This window comes from Prosopis cineraria, unplaced genomic scaffold (assembly GCF_029017545.1).
Source record: "Prosopis cineraria cultivar Desert tree isolate PC_DT_omini unplaced genomic scaffold, ASM2901754v1 PC9, whole genome shotgun sequence".
NCBI classification, from domain to species: Eukaryota; Viridiplantae; Streptophyta; class Magnoliopsida; order Fabales; family Fabaceae; genus Prosopis; species Prosopis cineraria.
The window spans coordinates 30,790,059-30,815,703 of record NW_026555340.1 but is presented as its reverse complement, the minus strand read 5'-3'; the positions used below and the strand labels follow the sequence as shown (position 1 = coordinate 30,815,703).

Below are 25,645 nucleotides of genomic sequence, written 5' to 3'. Positions count from 1 at the left end.
GCTTTGATTTTTACTCTAAGCATACATTTGCTAAAGGATCTCACATATGTAAAACCGTCTCTATTCATTTGGTCTCATTGTTATATAGAGTCGTTAATTAGGATCGAGTTCATCAGGCTAACTCTTTTAAGGCCAAAAAATTCTAAAGTCGGATTGCTTCTTTGAGGTGTAAAAATAAAAGGGCTAGCCTTTTTAAGTCCTCTTATAATTTTCTTTAAAAATTAATATAAAAATAAATTTTACAAAACTAAATGTTATATGTAATAAGCTGATGAGGTTTCACAAAAAAAAGGATCAAATTATATTGATGTTGATGTTAATAAAAATTATCAAATTTAACTAATGATGTTAGTAAAATTTAATTATTATCTGTGTTGATTTTGTGATGTTGATACTTTTAATTAGATTTAAATTTATTATTGTGTGTATTGTCTTAAATTTATTATGCTAGACTTAATGTTATGCGTAATAACTTTTTTAAGATTTTAAATATGTTTTTTAAAATTTTAAATTGAAAAAATTGAAGAAAAAAAAAACAAGCTGTAACACACCAATTTTTTTTTAAATAATTTAACTCAACCATAGTTGGGTTACAGCCACCCAACACATTTTTATATCAATAATTTTGATATAAAATATTTTATAATTGGCTTCAACTCACACACTATAACATTTCATATAAATTTTTACCTCCCACATGCCATTAGGCTAAATCACATTGTCCATCCTTATACTCCCAACAAGTAAACTAAATCACATTTGTCCATCCTTATACTCCCAACAAGTAAAATAAGCAATTTAGTCAATTTTCAACACAAGCCAGTTATTTGGTCTTATAATCATGCCATTTTAATCCAATCCAAAGTAAACCAAATATTAAAATTACAGTCATCTAAATTGTACCAAAAATAGAAATAGTTTGAAAAGCATGATTACATTTATATATTCATATAATTGACAATAAACAAAAAGCCCTAATATTGGCAATATAACACATTATAAATCATAAATTAAATACCCAAAAGAGACAGTGGATCTATACCACTAAGCCTCTGGGACTCCTCCACGTGTCACTCGTGGCTCTTCTCCTGAAAATTGTTAACACATAATGAGACTCAAAAGTCCCAGTAACCAAAGCCAATTTATGATAGTGTATACAAACAGTTAAGTGTGTGCTTACTAAGTGAGAATTAAAAATAATATAATTCCAACAAATATAAGAAATAGTATAATAAACACAAACAACCATCCTTATATCCCTCCATTAACCTCGAGCCGTAGCCCTCACTCGGTGCTAAATTACCCGGCCAAAGGTAGATTAGCTCGAGCCCTTACAAGCCACCTATTGAGCTCCAATAGGGGCGTACCACGTGGCACATAAATACAACAATAATAGCAAGTCTCCCAACACCTCCCACAATAATTAAACAAATTCATAATAATATTGCACAATTATACAATATTACAAAATTCATAATTTTCTCAATAATCACCCAATTAACATGAAGTAACACTAATCACAAATTAAAAGCATGGTTACCTTGTGGCTTTTTCAATAAATTATTCCTTAAAATTTCTCTCTCACCACAATCTTCACCAGTAATACAATCTACAAATAACATATTATTTATAAATATTAGTTTCAATTTTTGAAACTAATAAAATAATTCTAATAATAGAATTAAAAATATAACATAATTCCTAATCTCAATCTTAATACAAATCTATAGTTAATACTATTAAGTAAAATTTTTAACTCCTCTTTTAATTATCAATAAACATTAATAATCTAAAAATCAAATTTTAAACTAATTTCTATTATCAAAATTTTTTTTTATTTTATAAATTCGTACCTAAAATACCCAAAAATTAAAAATTAAGTCTCTAGCTTAGAATCATAATCCTATAACCATAATAATTCATTTATCATCCCAAATAATCATCTAAACCTCAATAAATCAACATATATTTTCAGATCTAGTTTAGAATTTGATACATAAGACACAGATTCAAAGATCATCAATAAATTTATACTCTAGAACATTTATTATACTACTGACAACCTTAAAAATCATATTTATTCAACATAAATTCATCCCTCTTCCAGATCTTAAATTTTCTACCACTACAAACTCAGAAACTAAAGAAAAAGATGACTAAGAAAAATTTTAGAACACTTACTTAGTCTTAAAAAGCTTAAAATCACATCCTAAATATCCTATTAAAAACTTTACCTTAAAAACTCAGATCTCCCGCACGGTGAAACTAGACGCTCTTTCAGTCTCAGCTCACGCACATGAAGAATGAAGAAACGAAAAGAAACGGGTGAGTTTTTATAAAAATTCAGTGGGTCCCACACATTTTTTTTATTTTTTCTCTCTCTTCTTTCTTCTTCTTTTCTTTTTTTTATTATTTTATTTTACTATTGTTACTATTGAGGCGGCCGAAAGCATTCATGTTTTCTTCCTTCTTCTTTCTCTCTTTTTTTTTGCATACCTTTTCCCTTTTTTATTATAATAATAATTTAATAATATTTTTTTATTATTTTTTTAATAAATTTTTTAATAAATTTTTTTTAGAATTATATCCTAAATTAGATTTAATAATCATTTTCTATTAATTTTCTTACCTCTAAATATTATTATTTATTTTTTTTAAATTTTTATTAACCCAAATTAACTATTAAAATTTAAATTGAGATGTTACAAAGGCTAGCCACCCAAAATATAACTGTTAAAGTGAAATCAAGATTAACAGTGTCCAGCCTAGAGGACTCCAAGGACTGGGCTTAATTGACATCTCTGTTGTTATATAAGATTATATTCATTTGATCAGCTTTTGTCTCTTTGTTGCGTGAAGTGAAAAGTGAATATCCATAGGCAGAGCATCAACCAGATCCAATTTACCAACCAAGAGTAGAGACTTTTGTTAGGGTTTATCCTTGTTCTCTCAAAGTTGGTTAAGCCAAATGGTAAGATTGCTTCGTTTAAACTTTGATTGCGTAACATCTTCTGCATGTGCTAATAAAATGCTGAAGTAGAAGTTAGTAAAGTCATGGTATCATACAAAGATAGAAAATTAAATGAGCTGCATTTTGACAAAGCTGATATTCGCGGGTTTACCAGGAAGTTGGAAAGGCGACAACAAAGCCATTACCTAAAAAGATACAGTTTAACCTAGAGGTTCTGCAGGTTATGGAGCCTTAGCTAGATTCCCACTCAAACACATGTAACTGAGAACTTTGATCATGCAAGGACTTCTTTTCTATAATCTAAAGACTAAATATACCGTCATTCTATTAATAAGTCAGGTTTATGTCCTCAAGATCATCATCCAACGACAAAAAAACTTCGTCCATCCATGAAAGCTCTGTTCTGCTGTCATCTTCATCATCGTCATCATAGCAGTTCACTTCTTGTTGAGAATCTCTGTTTCTTTCATAAACGCGGCATAAAGCCCATTTGCTCTGGCTCTGATCCTGTGGCGTAGATTTAGCAGAGATCAATTAGAAGTCTAATAATTTGCCGTTTGTGATACCACTACTAACTAAATGGTTTAATAGGGGAAAAACCACTTACCTGTTTTTTTCTTCCTCTGTTACTTCTATGTGATGTCGTGTTACTCCCTGATGAGCAAAGAAGATACTCTTGCATTACCCAGCTGGTTTCAGTACCTTCTGGAGCTTCTCCTATGTCGAATACAAGGTACTTCTTGACTCCCACTTTCTTGTCGACGGCCGAGACAATAGACTCCGCGAGTCCTATCTCTCTCCAATACCCACTTTGTGTGGTTCTGTTCTCGTTCACTTTGGTGAAGAAATAGTATTGATTTCCACTTGACAACGCCTTACCTGTTTATAGAATTAGAGTTTCATCCATGCATATGTTGATGGTTAATTACGCCTTTTTTGTCGTGTCTAATTGTGATTGTGAAATATAGAAATCGTTGGCGAGGTAGAAACATACCCTTTAATTCCCAAGGATCAGACACAGAAATATCAAGATCAGGGATGATGTTAGGATGGCATGGTGAAAGAGAAACTTTGCTGTATAGAAAGTGAAGGACAAGTTCTTCATCCGTTGGAGAGAAGTGAAACCCAGGAGGAAGGTTGACGCTTCCATCTGCCATTATCTCTTATATTTTAAGTATGTTTGGTGGACTTTGGCATTTGGGTCAAGTTTAGGTATTATATATACCTATAGAGAGAGGGGGGGCGGGGTGGGTTTTGGTTGATTGTGATTCAAAATAAGAATTGAGTTGGTTAGAGAAAGACGGCGGTGCGTGGAATACCATCATAAGAAAGTAGGGCCAAGAAGGACGAAGCTGGCCAAGGATGCTACTAAAACAAGATAGCTGCAAGTTGATCATTTAAGTTATATTAAATTAATGAACATATCTAAGTTAGTCTGAATGATACATTTTCCATCCTTTCTTTTCTATTTCACCTTTTTAAGTTGGGGTTAGCATAATTCATGAGGCAATGCAAGGCATTAGCCTTCTTTCACCTTTAACATTAAGGGGTCCCAACGGTGTGCTGCATGGAAATTGCAAACAGAGTTGCTCATAAAACAGTTTAAAGTAATGATCAAGTTTCCCCTTAAGGTGATATTATCATTATCATCTCATCCCCGCCGATTAAAATGAATTTTATTTACTGTATAGCACAGGTAATTTGATGATTTACAGAGCATTTTTGTCGCTGTTTGAGCATCTCTGTACCTTTTTACTCTTTGCATGAACCAATAAGATTAAAGATCATCATCGGTGAACTCTCAGGTTCGGTCTATATGATGGTACGATTGTGTGGAAAAATCCAAAAAATGATGGCACTCTGACCCTGAAAAGGTTCTTTTGGATAACATGGGCCACAAGTGTTCTCGTTCACATTTGCCATATGTTCGCAAGCATGAATAACCTTCGCCGTCCTTCATCAACTGCAAATGTAGAACTCTCAAACTGTTGATATAAAGTTGGTACTGTAAAGATTAAATTTAAAAGCAAACCATTTTGAATTTTCATTATTGCTGCAGCGTTGGACAAATCAGAGGGTAAAAGGAGCGTGGGTAAAGCAGAGACATATCGTTCTAACTCTTTAAAAGAAATCAATTCAATTGACGTAACTGTTCTTGTGTTTTCTTTCTTTGTTTGAATTCTTCCAGTTCAGGTTTCGTTATTCAACGTTGGTAAAAAAAAAAAAAAACCCGGGGGGGAGGTTTCATTGTTCAACCATGAGACACCAAATAGACAATCAGAATTTATCCTTCTCATGACGATAGAAGATGCCAGTGGGGGTTTTTCAGTTTGCCAGCTGCACATACATCATTGATCGATTGTGCTGCTGTTCGACTGCCTTCGTTCATGTTTAGGTCTTGCTAATCTGTTTTCAGCAAAATGATTCTATCACTTAATGATCAGACAAATGGATAAAGACACAAATTAAGCAGCCCAAATAGGAATTTGCTGCATTACGTAAGCAACTGACCGATAATAGTCGATGACTTGATGGCTTAATAAATCATTACGCTTGGCTAAAAGCAAACTAATGCATTCTCCCATGATGAAGTAGTTGGGAGGTCACCTTTAGCCGGCGCTAAGTTGATCCTTGGACTAGTCTTTTAACGGTGCTTGCTTTTTGGCTTTTAGGTGGCTCTTTGAAGCTTATCCCTTGCTCCTGCAACTCTTGGCTAGGACAGGTGGGGGGAAAAAACCCTCAAAAAAATGCGCCGGGGTGGAGGGCAAAACTTTAACCTATCACCGTGTCAAGTTTTGACTTTTGACATGAACTGTTTCTGTGAGTACTGGTCATCACCAACCTGTCTAATTGCAAGCCTAGCTGGGTTGCTTTGTCATCATTTCGTCTTCCTTTCATTTCGGGATTGATGACTAAATCTCATTTTTAACTTTTCTCAACTGCGAGGAAATTTTCGTTTTCCCCCTTTTTATTTTGCTTCTTTCTTTTAGACTTTAGTTCGTTTGGCATCTGTTTTAACGTAAGCTTTTTTCCTTAATGTTTAGACATTAAACCAAAAAATAAAAAAAAGTGAGCCTTTATATCTGTATTACTTTTAGGATAACCTTACCTTTTTTTTTTTTTTTGCTTTTTCTTTATATGAACATGTCCCTTGACCTGTTTAATTTCAAAATTGATGTCTTTATCAGACTGCTCCAGTCTTTTAACCTGTGATTGTGATACTTACATCAGTATAAATTGTGGATTATACTGCACGCACCTTAGGTTAAACAAATTTTTAACATATGCATGTTTTTTGTTTACTTCTCGTTTGGTTTGTATAATGATGGTTCTAGAAAAACCCATTTATAAGTTTTTTAACCATGCCCATATTCTTGTCAGAGAAGCGTTACTTATTAGTCATGACTTGTTATCTTACGCAGCATTTACGCAAGCACAAGATTTTACTTCGCTGTGGCAGCTTTCTGGGTAAAGGAACATGTATGCAGCTGCAAAAGCACTAATACTCGCTTCCAGATTTCGTCTTCAAGGAGCAATCCTTTGCAGTGGCTTCTGCCTGCTAAGTGGGACCATACCCACGTGTCGTTACACCAAATGGAAATGATAATACAAGCGACGTTTACATGCAAGCAAGACGTTGGATTTGTTCGAAAAGAAATTGAAAAACGTAGGTGTGTAATTTTTCTTATGGTGCCATCTTGCTTAGCCCTAGTGATGGTTCTTCATATAAAAATTCAGGTGCCAAGCTTTGCAAGGTGGCTGCCACTGGATGCGAAAGCGCGGCATGGGCCCCACCACAATCTTCTGGCAATTCTTTAATATTGGACACAACCATCCAAGCTTGTTTTTGTCGTCATTGTAAATTAGATAGTGGATTTTAACACGTGGCCATCATCGCTGACCATCGAAGCATCATGAAATTCTCAGTGCAACTATTAGATTGGCAACAGTTCATAGTAAAGACAAGGTCTTCACGAGAATGGCAAGACCAAATTTACATGTTTGCATCCAATAATTGAAGCAGCATGAAACTCTCAAATATTCAAACATAAAAGAAATCTCATATATGTAAATTAAAAGATACATAATAAGTATATAAGTTTCAAAAGTATTTAGTTAAATGGTTTAAATTATTTTGATAAAATATATTATATTTGAACATACTTAATATAAAAAAATATAATATGCTATCAAAGTCATTTGATCAAGAACAAAAAAAAAAACAAAAAGAGAGGGAGAGAATGAAAGAATGAAAGATGAAAAAAATAAGAATTAAAAAAGAGAGAGAGAAGAAGAAAAAATTAAATAATCTGAAGCCTCTTTAAAAAAAAGTACAAGCCCAATTAAAAAAAATAAAAATGAAAAAAAAGAGAAAAAAATAATAAAGAGAATATTAAAATACAAAAAAAGTCTCACATTTAAATATTAAAAATAGATTTTAAGTATATAAGTTAAAAAATATTTAATTAAATGGCTTAAATTATTTTGATGAAGTATATTATCCTTAAACATAGTTAATATAAGAAATATAACATTAGGGTAAGTAGATTTGCACCAGCATGAGCAGTCTATATGACTGAGCTTTTCTTTTTGTTGTTTTAAATTGCATTATTAGGAATCCATGCAAAGGATTCACGGTCGGCGTGATTGGGAACCCATAATTCACTAGCTGCATCTAATCTCTCTGGGAAGGTCTGCATTGCAAACAACATGAGTACTTAAGCGTGCAGTTACACACAAAAGCCTTCATTCTCAGTGGCGACATGTGATACACAAACGCGTTTCTTTCTTTTGCTAAAAGCCATGAAATAAATTATATTAGACAAACATGTTATAGCTTCGATGAAAGACTCCCTGATGATATTCTTGACGCCATAATTAATACTTTTGGGAAAGTAAATAACAGTTTCCTTTTTTCCCCTCGCATTGATGAAAACAGATTTTGATAGCCAATCTTCTAATGATAAATAAAATACTGAAAGAGCCAAAAATAATATACGATAACGATCGAATTAGAGCATGCTATATATAAGGAATCAATGCTGCCATTAATAGAAGAACAACGCTATCAGAGAGGAAGTAGATAGGAAGCGGAGAATGATTCACAGACGGATGATACATGTTATAGGGATGTTTAAGGCCAACCTTTCATAACAAAGTGTCTTATCAACTACGTAACTGGTGTAACGTGGCTAAGCTTAACAATAATAACTATATCTAACATAAGCTCCTCTCGACAACTCGACCTGTGTCTAAACTGTAATTGAACACAAACTTATCTTAAGCAGCAACGAACTTAGAACCCAGCTCAGCTCTCATTAGTATCAATACCATCACACCATGCGTACACATGAACTATAATCAATGCTTGAAGGGTTGGGGCATAAAGCAAGCCATGATCAAGTGACGAAGTGAAACATTTCGTCAAGGATAACAGTCACTTTTTGGAGGATACGAGAAAAGATGCGACGCTTGATACTCTCTCGAAGGCGGCATTACTCTTTCTCTATCACTCCAACTTCTCTTCTTCGTTCTCTTCTCCATTGTGGCGCTGCAAAGAACCTCTCAATTTGGTATCCGCCATTGCCCTTTGTGATGATCCGATGATGAAATTATTGCACTGCGATTGATGTATATATAGTGTGGTTGGGTGAGATCGGAGCAAGAAGGTGTTATTAGTATAGAACGTTCGAGGTACGTGATATTCTGAAGAGGACCCCACGTTAACAATTTGGGTTCTGGACAGAGATATATAACGTGGGTGAAAAATGCATAGAATTAACACACAGAAAGTGAACCGATTGACTTTACTTTCCCCCTGCATCATCAAGTCAAAAAGGTAATTAAACTATGTAAAAACTTTGAAATTTTGGGATCATTTATAATTCATGTGACTCATGCAGTCGTGACGTATGCCCTATGTATTACGAGGTGGGTTTCTCACTTTTATTTTATTTTTTCTCACTGTCTTTCCACTGTAAATTTTAAATTGGTTAAATTAAATTTATATTTTTAATAATTTAAATCCATACTCATCCCTCCGCTGCTTTTTTTTTTTTGGTACACAAGAGAAAATCCAACTCCATGTATTATTGTGCATGAACTGACAATGACCAAATGTTGTCTCTCATGAGGCCCACTGGCGTTCTATGCCAGCATGAGTTTCATATCATACTATCATATCTTAAATTTTAAATAAAAAAATTAATGAAGAGTGTATCATAAAATCATCATCATCATTTTATTTAATTTCAAAAATATTTACATTTTTATTTAAATTTTATTTCATACTTTAAATTTTAAAATGTTCTAATAATTTTAAAAAATTGACAAGTTACATTTTTTATAAATCATAAATTGCCACTTATTTTAAATTTTTTTACATTGCAAAGTACCACCAAATTTTTAAAAAATAGAAAATAAATATGACGTATACTAAATACGATGGAATTGATCATAAAAAAAAAAAAGTATTATTTTTTGGGTATAATACCCTCTCTCTCTCTCTGTTTTGTTTGGGCCGGTGGGCTTAGGTTGTGGGCCTATATCTGAGCAACAAGGATCTCATTCCACGTATCTGGAATTCCGGGCAAGCACCAGTGCAAGCAATCGCTTGCATTGAGGATTCCTCTCGTACTGTAACGCGAGACGTGAGCCTCATCCCTCAATTGTGAAATAGCAGTTATATCCAGTATTCTAATCTTTCTACCCTTTAGCGCACCCTCGATGGTTACATCCATTGATCCTTCTTGTCCAACCTCACTTCCGTGAGATAATGGGATGTTATTGTCACAGCTACCTCCAGTGTTCCAATCCCCATTGAAGAAATGCCTGGGTGATACAGTCCTCAAGAAAGCTCTGAGTCCGGGATGTGATGGGAGTTGCGAATCAAGCCATTTCACAACACTAAAGACTGTGAAGTTCTTGGCATTTTCCATTTGTGCTAGCTTTTCATCTCATTTGGCTTTCCATTAACATATATAACCCACCTGTTTGAATTAAGCTTCCCAGGGTTCCAGTGGTGGCCTGTATTGAGAATCAAAACATCAAAGTGATGAAGGAAACGAGTCATGAAGTCTGGAGGGCGGTCTAAATGCATGGCAACATTGGTGAAGGGGTCACTGATATTTAGGGGTTGCAGATCACAAAGGGTGGATGACCAATAATACAGAATTGTGGTGTTAGTCTTGGGGAATCTGTAAGCCCAGCCATCAGGGCGACTAGATCCCCGGCGCTTAACAAGACCATACTCATATCCTACATTCTTAACTTCAGGGCTCGGTTTGCCCCCAGAGGCCATACACATCAGAGATTGAAATTGTTGCCGCCCCAATGAATCTCCTATGAATGCAATTGTTTTGTCCTGCATTCTAGAGATCGAACTAACAGTAAGTACAATTAAAAAAAAAAAAAAGCAATTACAAATTGGTATTCATGGACACAGCCATATCTTAATGTTGTTGAGCTATATACAACTACTAGATCGGGGAAATAAATGACTATACCTACTTTCTCAAGAATGCAGATCGGTCGAACTCTGGCATATCACAATTTTGAGGTTGCCAGCGGAATCCCTCATATGAGAAATCTGGTCTCTGAGTCACTCTACATGCCCACATTGTTGACAACCACTGTTTACATCCAAACCCAGAATACAATGGTCTCCTGCTGTCTGCAATCCATCTACCCTTGGCGTAATTACAGACTGCACAGGTGATGACATTCAGATTCAATCAATACACAGGTATGTGAAATAATTGTGCAGTGCAGAATATTTTGTTGATTTCCGGGGGCTTCAGCTTGGAGCACTCAGAAAATTGGCCATGCTTATGTATTCGTTTCTTGTTTCTGGAAAGGTATACAAAATGATTCTCACCAAAAGCTTTTCCTTTTTTTGGTCCTTTTGGCATCTCAAAAATAAAAATACTCATAGAGTTAGTTTTAGTTCAATATATAGAGGAACAAAATTACATCAAGTAGATGAACTGCGCGCTTTGCTTGTCGCTAAAAGGAATCAAAATTCGCGGAGGTCTTTTACAAAATACGTGACAGTGAAGTGATACTTAATGCTCAATTAAGAAAGAGAGAGACAAAATATATCAAACTTGCTACACAGTCAGACAAGGAAACAACACACCAACACAAAAAGGAAGTCAGACAAGGAAACAGCATACCAACACAACAAGGAGTTAAATAATAAGAAAATCTTCGAAAGAGTAATATGTAATTAAATCCTCGGCAACTTGATGTTCTATTTATGCCATTACTAATAATTTAAATAGCCAAATATTCAATCCCAACTACGTACATTGTCAGAAATTATTTTTGCATAAATGACCAATACAGGTAAATTGCAAATGATACAGAAACCCCTTCATGCAGCGACCTCCAAATGTTCGTTATAATAATTGAAAAGTAATAAAAAGAACCTACCCTGGCCGCTGGAAATATTTCGAGCGTGTTGCACTTGAGGAGATTCCGCTGTTATAAAATCTATAGGCACCACTGCTGCACTGACATTATCAAGTTGATCTTTGGTTTCAACATCGATGACGGAACTTGAAGATTTTTCTTCACCCTGAGCACGCTTTGCAGTTCCCATTTGATTATCAGGGGCTTCAGCTGGCAATCCTAAGCAACGGTAGTATTATAGAACATTCTCAGCGAAGTTAATAGTTTCAAATTCTGTGACGGAACTTGCAGAGCTTTCTTCACCTTTTGTCAAATTTGCAGTTTTGATTGCATTATTTGGGGCTTCATCAAGCAATCCTAAGCGAAAGAATGATAGCAGTTTTGAATCCTTGTTGTCAATTTGGAAAGTATAAGCATATACATACTCATGCAATGAACAAATTTTTATAAACATCTTCATTGATACAAGAAAGTCCGAGGACGCTGGTTATTCTATAAATTGTGTTTCGTTCTATAAATCACTGAATGCCAACAGAATTAGCAAAAGTTTTGTTACGAGCCTGAAATAACCTTCCTGATGTGTTGTTGAGTAGGAGTGTGTAGGTCTGTGCTCTCCTGCCTCTCCAGGTAAGCATTCTCCACAAGATAGATACAGTTTCTTTACATATAAGCAACAGATATCCATACTATTCGAAGGAATTCCACTAGCGCATATAGATATATTTCCGGGTGCAGGGAATATTTTTCTGTCTTATAAGAATTAGGGAGGATCACTTAATGATCCTCATGTTTTGTATCTCCTCCAAATATATATATTTTTCCTATTTAAAACAAAAGTGGATGAACAATTAAATTAAGTGCCCATGTAGCGATCAAATCCAACCTGAAGGCAAACCTGCAGAAGGCATATTATACCACTCTTGGGCTGACAGAGACGTTCTGGCGAATGGATTTTTATATGTCCACTGAAACGTGATGATAAGGACAAGAGCAACCAGAGCTAGAGAAATAAGCCTCCCTCTCAAGCCATAAATATCTGCTCCTGTCATCTCTGCCACTGCATCAGCACCCACTGGTATTTGCAATCTAGAAAATGCTCATCAGTGCCACCACGAAATATCACCATTAGATGCTCTTCTGGTCCTTCCGGAGCTTGATTATAAATTCAGTGAAAATTTAATAGCAAACATTTCTAATCAGCATACTTCTGTAGCGCAATAAGTTTCTGTTCTGTTCTTGCATTCTGACGAGATTAAACAATATATATAGTCGTGGCCATCTGATTGGAACAAAATCTAAAATTCAAACCAATGAAGGTTAAAAATCGCATCCACGAGCTAGAAATTTGGAAATGCGACATTAACTACAAGACTATGTACATTTAAGAAGCTTTTTTTCCTTTGACCAGACATTTAAGAAGCGTGAATGCCAGAATTTTTTTTGTAGCCTCCTGATCGTTTTGTTGGTGGTTCAGTTTAGGTAAATCCGCTTTCGTAATCACAGAACGATCCATAGCATATAAGTGGAAAAGGAATTAGCCGGAAGGAGAAGAACTGAATGCACCTTGTTGGCTGGTTCTCTTGTAAACGTCGGAGCGTCCAGATTCATCAGGCAACAGGCATGCCGATTAAAATTTGACCTATTGATCAGCAGGAATATATGTTGGTCATGCAGTGAAATGATCAAGGCCATGATCTGATTATTTATTTATTTGCATCTATTGAAATGATCAAATATCTCGCCGATGTATTAAAAGTTTGTTGCGTAACTGATAATGCAAGAAGGAATTCGGACGTGATCACTGTTTTCATCGATAATTTATCTTCGATGAAGTTTTCACTATATGAAACTGTCCTGAGATTTTAGTAGTTATTTTAATTTTTTCATGTTCAATCACATTTTATAATCATTTATTTATGTATTCAAGATAAAAATTACTATCAAAATTAAAACCTTCCATTTTTTTCTGGTTTCCAACGTACTTCCGCGATTCGCTTTAGAGAAATGGAACTTAATTTCCTTTCCATGCAAATTACTGTCTTCTTAAACGTAGGTTTTAGTCCTTTTGTAGGGTAAATTAGAAGATTTAATAGTAATTTTATTTTGTATGGAGTTTAATTTTAGTCGTATAAGAAATTTGTATTAAAGTTGTTTTGCACTTGACATGCACATTTGTCTTCTATATTATTATTATTATTATTATAATGAATTACATTATTTATAATCCATGAAAATATCTTTCAGATTTTTCATAAAACGTGTGGAAAAAAAACATATATCAACTTTTTGTTAGCTAAAGCATATGTTTAATCTTTTAATTTTATATAATATTTTATTTTAATTCTTTAATTTTGTAAAATTTATTCAGCCTTTTAACCTTAATATCGTTAATTTTATTGCACAAAAATTTTACATTAAACTTCTCAATATTAGCAAAACATTCTAAAAAATTGACATATGAAATTTATTTTTTAAAATAACAATAATTAACACAAAAAAATTATTTAAAACTAATGATATTAAAATTAGGAGATTAAAAAAAATACTTCCCATGTATGTAAAAGTCCTCCTACATGTTTAATTTGTTGATATAGGGACGGACCTACAAACACAAATTTTGTTGGTTTCTTTAATAAAAATGTGCAGTATATATACTGCCCGCCTCACTCGTGATTAATAATATTATTTTTTTATATGTTCTATTTTTTTTATATATTCATGATTTTCATAGTTTGCATAAAAAATATTACACATTTTACATATAGGTTATAGATTAAAAAAAAATTTACTCTTTCACTTATAGATACTAAAATTTAGTGGGATAAGACTTACTTTTATATATTTAATATACTTTCATCCAATCAAATTAAGACATATAGATTTTATTATGTTGATAATACTAATAACAAGATTTTATTATAGACTAAATAATATGCAATAGATATACATGTTTTTATTTAATTAAATTAAAAACAAACACCTTAAGTTTTTTTTTCAGTTTAATATATAAATGTAAAAATCTGATTTATAAATTCACTGAAAAGGTTACTAATTTCTTTATTTGTCACCTTTGCTTCCTTTGTATTTTCCTTGACCAGAAAATAACAGAATGGCTACTTGGAACTTCAAATAGGCATTTTCAGCACCTTCAGTGAATTTCGTAGATCAACTTTCTGCTTTTCTAATAAACAATGTTTTAAAAATTGGACTAGATAATGAACAAAAAATATCAGTTGGTTGTAAGTCTCATGGGTTAATTAGTTAGATAGTGGTTAAATTATTAACATAATAATTAAATAAAAATAATAATTTATACACACACGTATTAAAAAAAGGAGCTAAAGCAATTTAACCGTTCTGGGTCTTGATTTTTTATTTGATCAAAATGAGCTAACCGAATCAACTATTAAAATAGGCTAAATGATTGAATTAAATTGTTTTTTGCTCTGGGTGATTGTTTAACTATTCTAGCTGTCTGGGTTTTAAAGTAGTGCTTTGTTGTAATTAACCTTAAAGTTTATGTTAAATTGAGATTTTCCCTTGTCTTAGTATTTTTATCATTAAAATAGCTGCAATCAATGGTTAAACTCAATATAGAGTTTTTAATCTGCCTATTTGATTGGATCTGGGGTAGCTAATTCTTCGAGCCATCAAGAGCTTAACTTCTCATTCGTCTTCTTTGTTTGTATTCATAATTTTCGTGTTCTGCATAAAAAATATCACGCATTTTACATGTAAGTTATAGACCAAAAAAAAAAAACTATTACAAGTCTCCTTCACTTATAAGAAATTTAACATATAAATATAAAAATTTGATTTATAAATTGACTGAAAAAGTAACTTTTTTCTTTTGGCTGACGAAAAAGTAACCAGTTTCTTTACCTGCAGCCTAATTGAAAGGCAGCAAAAGGCTTACAACAAGGAAAATTCTACTAGTAGCGGTTAAAGCATTTTTAATTTAGGAAAAATTTATATATTTACCTTATATATTTAAAATATTTATTTTTAATTAAATTAAAACATATATATTATCTATAGATCATTCAATCCATAACAAAAAAATTTATTAATATCATTTTCAATTGTTATTAATATCATATTAACATATTAAAATCCACTGTTTTAATTTGATTGATAAAATAAAAATACATTAAATATATAAGATTAAACATATAACTTTTGCCGTTTCAATATTTAAAATTAAAGCCGATGGCAGGAATTATAATGACAAAGTACGAAGTGTTTAAATGACCAATTCAAAGGCAATTTGATTGATCATTGATGCAAGTGAAGCTCCCGCCATGTGAATGCCTGAGACGCAAGCTTGGTGGTTTCGTGCATGTCCATCATTTCGTCCAACTCACCCGCGTTTATGTCCTTTGCACTTGAATCCCTGTTGGGTTCTTGAGATTCCGTATTGTAAATCCCAAAAGTCTAACTTTGAAATTTCTATCCATTCTCATTATTATTTCAGTATAATTCAACGTCCAAGAACATATTTATCTATCCATATGTATAAAATAAAATTCATAAAAAAATCTGTTGGTAAAAATAATGAAAAAAATATAATTTTTGATCTGGGATTATTTTTTGGTGGCCAATTTTTCACTTCAACTTAAGGGGGGGCAAGATTTATGTACACAATTTTTTTAATCAATTTATAAAACACAATAATAAATTTTTATAAAGAGATGAGTATTTGTGGGGGGTCAACACCCCTGCTAGCCCCCTAAATCTATTTCTACTTTTAATTTTTGAAATTTTTTTTTAAATTTTATATAGATTAAAAATATTAAAAAATTAAAATTATAAAACTTAAAAAAAAGGGTCACCAAAATTTTTTAAAATTATAAAGCTTGAAAATGTTAAATAAATTAAAAAAAATTGACGAAGCTACATGGATTAATGATAGAATTTTTCTAAAAATTATTTATAAGAATCACGGTCAATTTTAAAAGTCAAAAACTCTGGACAAAGCTATTCAGTCTATAATTAATAAATAGAAATGTAGGGTATGTACCCTGAATCACCGGGCCCTAAATCCACATCACATGTGGGGACACGTGAGGAATAAATCCAACGACGGCATTTCATGTATCGCTGCACAAAAGACAGGATGGTATTGGATTTCACCCTAACCTAAAGTCTGGTCTCTTTCATGAAAAAAATTGGGTTAGGCAACTCATAGTCCAGTCTTATTCAGTGATAACCCGAAGATTAAAGGAGGACTGGTGTCAGTCCAATACTCACTTAGTTTTTTTCCCTCTTTTTATTCCATGAGAGGCAATAACCCATCCAATAAATAAACTCAATTAAGATAGTAAAAACATAATAATAATAAATCCATAATAATTTCTAACAATAAGAAAAAAAATATTTTTGTTATAGTCTAATTATTTAAATTTATAAACTTTAACAAAACAGTACTTAACAAAATTTAATAACACTATATTACAATAACAATTAGAAACAAACTAATATCTTTATGCAATCATCTCCTTAGCATCAATTACACTTTAACATTTGTCAAAAATAATTAATTATAATTATAATAAAAAAATTATAGACTGACGGACAGTGGTCCGGATGCCTGGTCTCTTGTCCAGTCCAACCTGAAAAAATAGTCTGGTCTTTTTAGTTTTTTTGGTTCTGAAGGACCAGTGACTATACACCAACAAGACTGAAACCATCTCGAGTTGGATTGAATCAGACAAGACTGAAAAACTTTTGCACAGCCCTAATTTCATGAACGACGGTGTGGTGTCCCTTGAAGCAGTTGTTGTCATGGGTGGCCCGGCCCCTCAGGTCACGGCTCACGGGTGCAGCACTTAACATTTCGGTTCGGGTCTAAATGTTAAAAGTTGGGGCTAATCTCGTTACTTTGTCGTTTGCCGTAGTCAACATCGAGATTCAAAAAGACAGATCGAGACAGGACGGATTTTTTTGGGCCATTACCAATACGACCGAACCCATCAAATGAAAAGAAAGTGATTTCCCTCCCCTTTTTGCGCCACCGAAGAAAGTTAATCTGACAATACCATGTTCAGTAAACAACTTGTTTTGATTTCTACAAGTATAATTTTGTTGGGCATAACAACGTTAACGATCAAACATACCTCCAACGAAGTCACCAATTTGTTTTGAAGTAGAACGATCCTGGTATGATATGAAATCACGCTATCACACAATCTTCCTTCTTCTTTACTAAACACACCATCACACGATCGCACTTGATTTTATACTTGTTCATAAGGACGTCTTCGGTCTGGCAGTGGTCGGCAGGTTACATCTTATTTAAACAATACCAGAGAAATCTATTTTTAACGTGAATCAAGTGCGACTTCTAATATTCTTCAGTAGTGTCTTTCAGCAGTGAGAATCCGAGGACATTGGTTGACAAAAAAATTCTAGTCCATGTACTAAAAAAGTCATTCTTATTTAAATGTTTAAAAATTAGAAAACTCTCTTATTGCATAACCCTGAAGAATCAAAGACGGAACGATGAGCAAAATTACTGTTCCCTAATATTTTACCCGCACCCTCGGTTTTCCTTTACGGGGGCCGCTTCTCTCTCATTGTCCCACTTTCAATTTCAGTCGCAGAGGTACGCTCGCACCTCCATCTCTCTCTCATCCATTTCAAGCTTGTATTTTGGAGTATCATTTTTTATGTCCTTACCCGCAACCATATATGGTGCAATTACTTCTTGCTATAAAATCGCATATCTTCCCAGCCATTTTGTCTGTTCCTTCCCGTGTTTCCTGCCTATCCTTTCCTTTCATATCCTTCTCTCTTTGCATCCTTTGCAATGGAGATATAGCGGCCGTTGCCGTTTCTCATCCTACTTGGATTCATCTGCGTGCTACCCAGCAACCCAAGGTTCGTGGGAGTCTTTTTTCTCTTCCTCTGTTTCTTCACTTCTCGCTTATCTTGTTTGCTTGCCTTTCCTTTCTTTTTTCTTTTTCTGTTGTCATTTAATCTTGCTTTTCTTTTGTTCTTTTCTTTGTCATGTCTATATCTTGGTTTAAACTCTGCTTTGGTGCTCCGAATTGGACTTTTTTACACTTTTATTTTCTGTTGGTATACAATGTGGTACTGGTCCTGTCTTTCTAATTTTTTTTTGGAGTTGATTCTCATGTGTCTTACATCCTACCTATAGTGGACATTTCGGCATAAGGTTGGTGCCTCTGTTAAACTTTCTTTCGAGCCGTTTGTATATCCTTGTTGTCGTTTCCAACTGAAATTTCTTACCCTACTCGCAAATTGTTTCATCTGTAAAGTTCATCACGTTTCCGTGATGACTTCGTATCTAAGCTTGATTCCAGCATCTCCGTCGAATTTTAGTTTTTTTTTTTTAATAATTGTACGGAATTAATTTATGAGGCGTTTGGGTTAGAGTGCTTATTGACAATAAACGTCGAAACAATGTCCTTTCTTTTCTTTTCTTTTTTTATTTTTAAACATGTTTTATTCCAGAACAACTTAAAAGCTACACTTTCTGTTGACCTGACGGGAAAAAACTTTGATTTCTTCTAAATTCTAATTCTAACTATGATCCTGACCATATTTTAAACCATATCTTTTCAACCAATTAATATATATACATTAAGTAACTTTGATACCGAGGGCGGTTTTTAACATTATCTACTCTAAGTCATTATTAATCAAAAATGCAAAAAGTAGTTTGCTGTAGTTTTCCATAACGTTTCTTCCAAACAACATTCAATATGTTCTTCCACAACGCCTGAAATTCTACAACATAACTTTTGAAAAGCCACAGCATTCTGTGGGAGATGCAAATCTTTCAGACCTACCTTTTAATATAATGATATTATAAGATTATTCGTATGTTATGCCAAGCTGAAGAGCAAGCCATCTCAGATTTAAAAACATTATGTGTTTGATCTTATTTGAGTCTCTGTTCAAGCAAATCTGATGCAAATCTTATTGAATGCACTTCATGTGATGTTCTTTTACCACTTTGCCAGCTAATTGTGTAAATTTTTCACAACCAAGTGATGCCTGCAGTTGAGCCTACAATGTGAGAGGTGTTTAATTGATGTTTTCTTCATGATTAGGTCTAAATTATCAGTGAATAAGTGCACTCCAAATGGCTTCGGGGAAATATTTGAGAATAGACAATAGAAGATCATCATCAAGTTACTGGTCGACGGTGACTGTTGTGTTTGTGGCTTTATGCTTGGTTGGAGTTTGGATGATGACATCATCCTCTGTAGTTCCTGTCCAAAATGCAGATTCGACTCATGAGAGTAAGAATGAAGTAAGCGAAAAGACTGAGGTTGAAAAACAGGTGAATGACAGAAACAAGGGCAATTCTCAACAATTTCGAGATGATCAAAGTGATTTGCCTGTGGATACAACCATGGTTGATGATGTCTCTAAAAGTAATTCTAATGTCCCTGAATACACAGTGAGCAACAAAGATAAGAAGGAAACTTCTAATATGGAAGAGGCTGAAGATAATACAGTTAAAAAGAAATCTGATTCCTATGAGGGTGAGAATAAGTCTGATTCTATTGATAATAGAAAGTTCAATTCAGATGGAAATGAAAATCAATCATATGGTCCAAGTGAAACAACAGATAGTAAGATAGAAGAGAAGGTAGAACAAAGGACTAACAATGAGTCTGATGAAAGTTCTAGTGAGAAGAAAACAGATGATTATGTGCAGAGCCAGAGTTCAAAGGCAGTGTACCCTTCTGGAGTGCAGTCAGAACTTTTGAATGAAAGTACCACTAGAATTGGGTCCTTTTCAACTCAGGCATCAGAGTCAAAGAGTGTAAAAGAGTCTCAAAATTTATCTAAGCAGCCTTCTAGTGTATACAATTGGAAACTTTGCAATGTCACTTCTGGTCCTGACTTCATCCCATGCCTTGACAATTGGCAAGCAATTAGAAATCTCCGGACTACCAAGCACTATGAACATCGAGAAAGACATTGTCCTGCAGAATCTCCTACCTGCCTTGTTCCTCTTCCTGAAGGATATAGAACTCCGATTGAGTGGCCTAGAAGCAGAGATAAGGTATAAATTTACTAATATGCCAGTTTTATCATTTTGTTTGACGGCATACTCTCCTATTAAGTTATAAGCTCCCCTCAATTGTGGGTTCACCCATATTCTACGCACTTTGCCCATTGAATTTAAGGGCGCCAGGATTTACTCAAATCCTAGTTCATTGTTGTTCTCTATTTGGTTGTTTACACCTCCCTGAAATAATAAGTTCTGCTCCTGCAGATATGGTATCACAATGTTCCGCATACGATGCTTGCGCAATACAAGGGTCACCAGAATTGGGTAAAAATGGCTGGCGAGTACCTTACTTTTCCTGGCGGTGGAACTCAGTTCCAGCATGGGGCACTTCATTACATTGACTTTATACAACAGGTAATATATTCATGTTCATGTCTCTTGTCAACATTGACTCTGTCATTTTTAAAGGTTAATATCCATCAATATAGACCTGGAGTGCATTTTGCTGCATGTTCTATAAATCCATATCACATGCTCAGTAACAAATGGCGCATCCTCTTATTTGATCTGTTGCTCGAATTTCTCACCCATTACACAACTCTTTTCTTTTTCTTTCTTGCTCTTCATATCTATCTTCTAATTGAAATCTAGTTGTAAAAGAAATAAAGGAAAAACAAGAAAAGGTTCAGAGTTGCTAGTGCTGGATATATGCCCCAACTGACCTTATATATCATGTGCTGTAGTATTCATGATGCACAGACTTTATGGCCATTTATTTGGAAAATTTTTAGCCTGGACTATTTATCTACCTCTGTGGAAAAACATTGGTATTATTATCACCTTTTGAAATACTCTTTGATGTTTTCTATTAATTTTATATCGTTCCTAGAGCCAGAAAATTTCAGATGCTAAGTAAACAAGATGTGGAAAAGGCAATGAATTTCTTTGGGAACTGATAGAATGAAATGACACCTTTACTGCCTTATGTATACATATGTGGCACATTTGGTGGTGACAAAATAAAGGAAAATATTAAAATAGAATCTCCAAAACCTTCTTATACAATAAGAAAAAATAGGCAACATATCATGGTAAGAAATCTTTTTGCTTTCTTTCATGGACAGTTCTGAGTTTTTTTTCTTGTGTTTTTGTGCATTTTGCTAACTATAAGGAAGTTTGATGCAGTCTGTACCTGAAGTTGAGTGGGGGAAACACACACGTGTGGTATTGGATGTTGGATGTGGTGTTGCCAGCTTTGGAGGCTTTCTCTTTGAGAGGGATGTACTCACTATGTCATTTGCGCCAAAGGATGAACATGAAGCTCAGGTACAATTTGCACTTGAAAGAGGAGTTCCCGCTATATCAGCTGTCATGGGCACAAAGAGGCTTCCCTTCCCTGGAAAAGTATTCGATGCTGTCCATTGCGCACGCTGTAGAGTGCCATGGCATGTAGAAGGTATTTCAATGCCCTAATTTTTGTTTTTAGTTATTAGATGAACTCATATCAATTCAAGTTTGAGGTTTCTGTATAGAATTGTCTTAATCACCTTCATTTAGGCATTTATTTTGATTACTTCTTATGTGCTTATGGTGGCAATCAGATGAATGTTCATTCAAATTTAATGTTTCGGTACAGCAATAGCATTTTTCATCCTCTTTATATCGGTATTTAGTTTTAGGATTACTTCCTTGCATAGATAATTATGTTGGTAAGTCCATGACAGCTTTTATTTAGGAAGCTTATTTTTCTTCCTTTGGTGCAACTGCAGGTGGTAAGCTTCTCTTGGAGCTGAATCGAGTATTGCGACCTGGTGGCTTGTTTTTGTGGTCTGCTACTCCTGTTTATCAGAGGCAAGCTGAAGATGTTGAAATATGGGAAGGTAGGTAAAAATAACTTTTGTCTGCCTCTTTTAGCTTGAAGGTGTATTTATTCTGACATTTTTGTCTTGTTAATTTATTTATAGCCATGAAAGTGCTAACAAAAGGAATGTGCTGGGAAGTTGTGTCAATCCAAAGGGATAGACTGAATAAGGTGGGTATAGCTATTTACAGGAAGCCAAAATCTAATGAGTGCTACATGAAACGTTTAGAGGATGAGCCTAGTCTCTGTCCAGACTTTGATGATCCTAATGCAGCATGGTAATTTTCTTTTCTTTAAATGATATATTTGTAGTTTTTTGATCGGGTCTCAATTGGGGTAAAAGAAGTATACGTTGGTTGCAATAGCAGAAAAAAACTTTGTAAAACAGACTGTCAGGTGTTTTTTTTCTTGTTTGGTTTTTTAAACGTTAGGAACATTTGTACTACTATAAGAGACATTTTTACATGCCTATAAAAATGAGACATGTTTCCTTCTGCCAGAAATGAAAAATGTTTGCATTATAATTTTTATCTGCCAAAGTTCATTTAACCAGTTTATAATAGATGTTGTTACCTTTAATGTGACAGGAACGTTCCATTACAGGCTTGCATGCACAAAGCACCTGAGAATTCAACTGAGCGTGGATATAAATGGCCAGAGGAATGGCCAGCCAGACTGTCCAAACCACCTTACTGGTTGTTGAGTTCCCAAGTTGGAGTTTATGGAAAGCCTGCCTCTGAAGATTTTACCGCTGATTATGAAAACTGGAAAAATATTGTATCCGGGTCTTATCTAAATGGGATTGGAGTTAATTGGTCAAAAGTTAGGAATGTCATGGATATGAGATCTGTCTATGGAGGGTAAGCAAGACTTTTCTTTTCTTTTCCCTTTTCACGATATCTTGTCACTACAGCCTGCCTTTGATTCTTGCCTAACTGTTTTTCGCGTGCAGTTTCGCTGCAGCTTTAAGGGATTTAGACGTTTGGGTCATGAATGTGGTTTCAATAGACGCGGCTGACACTCTTCCTATTATCTACGAACGCGGCCTTTTTGGCATATATCATGATTGGTGCGAATCTTTCAGCACTTATCCTAGGAGTTATGATCTCCTCCATGCCAATAATCTGTTTTCGAAGCTTAAGAAGAGGTGGGTAGAGCTTCTTTATTTCTTAGATCAATAGCAAATTTGTTTTCTCTAGTTTTGATAAATCTTGTATATGGTGTCCTGTCCAGTTGTAATTTGACAGGTGTCGTCACCGAGGTTGATCGGATTCTGAGGCCAGGAGGAAAGTTCCTTGTTCGCGACAATTCTGTGATGATTAAGGAAATTGAGGGGATGGTGAAGACTTTGCATTGGGAGATCCTCACTAGTTACTCTAAGAATAAGAATGGATTTTTATGCGCTCAGAAGTCCACGTGGCGGCCTAAGAAGAGGGAGACAATCCTATATGCTCTTGCTCTCCCTAAAGATCTTCAACGTGATCAAAATATCGACAAGGTGATACCGTAGGAGGGTGACTTTTTTGTTTTATTTATTTAATTTTATTTTGGGTGCAGATTTGGTAGGATAAGTATTGTTAGAAGCTTGTCGATTTGGATCTCCTCGATTTAGAGGGTTATTTTCTTGTTTTCGTTAACGTTGTTGGTATTGCTGTCAGTTTGATTGCGTTCTTGCAATTGTAAAGCCCATTTTGGTTGCTAGAAGCCTAGTAAAATTCTTCGGTACTGGTTAGGGTTTATTACTTGAATTCAAATCTCGAGCAATGCCCTGATAAAAATACCTCAGACGCTGGAAGGTTTATATGTTAATGTTGTTGGTACAAATTGGAGCACTTCGTGTTCCTTTCAAAGAGCGGGGTGGTGGTTTTCATGTTAGATACTTAGACTTGTGGTTTCTTCAATATTTTTTTTTAAAGAAAGCAAAGGTAGCGCCGGAGCGATATTAGTGGATCTGAAAGACCAGCTGAAGTATTAATACGAGAGAAAAATTATTGAAATCATCACCTATTGGCTCTTAGATCTTAAATGAAGCTTCAAAGCTTTTATTCTATGCACTTTTTTAAAGTGTGATGATTGATGAAACAAGTCTTGGCTTAAAAAAGAGTAACACTGATGAAAATTAGAATTTTTATAACACTGGTGAAAATCAAAATTTTATAATTTAATGTATATCAAATTAGACTCTCTAAATTAAATATAAATCAGATAAAAAATAAAAAATTTATAAATATAATATAATATGAATTAAATTTATTTTATAAATTAAATTGGATCCTCAAAATTAAAATTATTTTATAATTTTTACAATTTTTATTTTAATAAATATAATATAAAATTATATAATGATATTTAAAATTTAAACCATCTAAATTAAAATTTAAATGGTTTAAATTTCATTTCAAGAATGAGCATTAATATTTAATATGAATAGGAAAACTATTTCGATCTGATTTATATTTAATGTGGACGTAGGGAAGGGAATCAGGGATATAATATGGTGTCACATGGACGTAGCATATCTCAATCAATCACCATTCACATGTGATGGCCCAAGCCGTTGCATCAGCCAGCTGGCGTTAGTACCGCCTCAGATTGGAATGTGCAGCCTGATCAGCTTTATTCAGTCCGAGTGCAAACTCTTCGATATGTTTATATGTTGTACTGTTGCTGGTTTTCCAAATGTCAGACGTATATACGACGACAATATTTTTTTAAACTTTTAAAATTGATGCTCATATGATCATATATGATCAGAAGAAGATAATACTCATGTTCCTCTTGTATCAACGCGGCAGCATTACCGCAGTAGTGACATGCTTCGTTTGTTTTCAGCCTTAGAGATTGGATTTCTTCCTTATCAGTTTCAAGGTTAATGGTGGAGTACTCAGAGAAGACATAATTGTGTCATTTTAATTATATATCTTATTAATATCCTATTATTAGTCTACAAATGTTGTTTCTTCTTATAATGGTCTTTTAATAATGATAATTTTTTACTACCAGTCTACTAGTAAGTTACAATGAGGAATCAGCAACGCCACATTAGGCAGCATGAACCGGACTCAACAATGTTGCTAGCGTCAATGTTTGATGATTCTTAGTCAAATTGTGAAATATAAAGACGCAGTTATGTAATTGCTTCAGCAAGTGAAGTATTAACTTTCTATGAAGTGATGACATTTCTGCATAATCTTGTAAAACTTAAATACGTTTAATTCTGACGTTAGGATGCGACTTAAATAGTCTTCTGATTTGGTTACTGATGTGGTTATCGTGTCCGACAACATTAGAGAGAAATCATATATAGCCCCTCAATTGTTACTTGTTGGCTTGCCTCACCCCTCAACGAATTGAACAGACCCATAAAATGTCTCAAGAGACTTTCCAAAAGTAGATTACAAATAGATAA

The 25,645-nt window shown here is 34.0% G+C and overlaps 3 protein-coding genes and 1 long non-coding RNA gene across 4 annotated transcripts; 2 read left to right on the top strand and 2 right to left on the bottom strand.

Moving 5' to 3' along the window:
- Positions 1 to 3,060: 3,060 nt before the first annotated feature.
- Positions 3,061 to 4,172, bottom strand: LOC129319249 (NAC domain-containing protein 104-like). Its single transcript, XM_054964250.1, has 3 exons — positions 3,966 to 4,172; positions 3,579 to 3,850; positions 3,061 to 3,478 (listed from the first exon to the last, which is right to left on the bottom strand). Exons 1-3 carry the CDS (start codon positions 4,126 to 4,128, stop codon positions 3,299 to 3,301), a joined length of 615 nt encoding a protein of 204 aa, XP_054820225.1. The 5' UTR covers positions 4,129 to 4,172; the 3' UTR covers positions 3,061 to 3,298.
- Positions 4,173 to 9,453: 5,281 nt separating this feature from the next.
- On the bottom strand, positions 9,454 to 12,533 carry LOC129321048 (protein trichome birefringence-like 14). Its single transcript, XM_054966774.1, is given in 6 exon segments — positions 9,454 to 9,926; positions 9,929 to 10,341; positions 10,481 to 10,676; positions 11,405 to 11,602; positions 11,687 to 11,740; positions 12,267 to 12,533. Coding segments are annotated over 6 exon segments (1,440 nt in total). The 5' UTR covers positions 12,433 to 12,533; the 3' UTR covers positions 9,454 to 9,513.
- On the top strand, positions 10,155 to 12,996 carry LOC129321049 (uncharacterized). Its single transcript, XR_008595889.1, has 3 exons — positions 10,155 to 10,359; positions 10,490 to 10,827; positions 12,858 to 12,996. It is a non-coding gene; the product is annotated as an uncharacterized LOC129321049 (long non-coding RNA).
- A 4,971-nt stretch (positions 12,997 to 17,967) lies between these two features.
- On the top strand, positions 17,968 to 23,975 carry LOC129319230 (probable methyltransferase PMT26). Its single transcript, XM_054964230.1, has 9 exons — positions 17,968 to 18,262; positions 19,462 to 20,426; positions 20,640 to 20,789; positions 21,561 to 21,831; positions 22,145 to 22,255; positions 22,340 to 22,514; positions 22,824 to 23,096; positions 23,189 to 23,383; positions 23,470 to 23,975. The coding sequence occupies exons 2-9, from the start codon at positions 19,494 to 19,496 to the stop codon at positions 23,744 to 23,746; spliced, it is 2,385 nt and encodes a 794-aa protein (XP_054820205.1). The 5' UTR covers positions 17,968 to 18,262; positions 19,462 to 19,493; the 3' UTR covers positions 23,747 to 23,975.
- Positions 23,976 to 25,645: the final 1,670 nt, after the last annotated feature.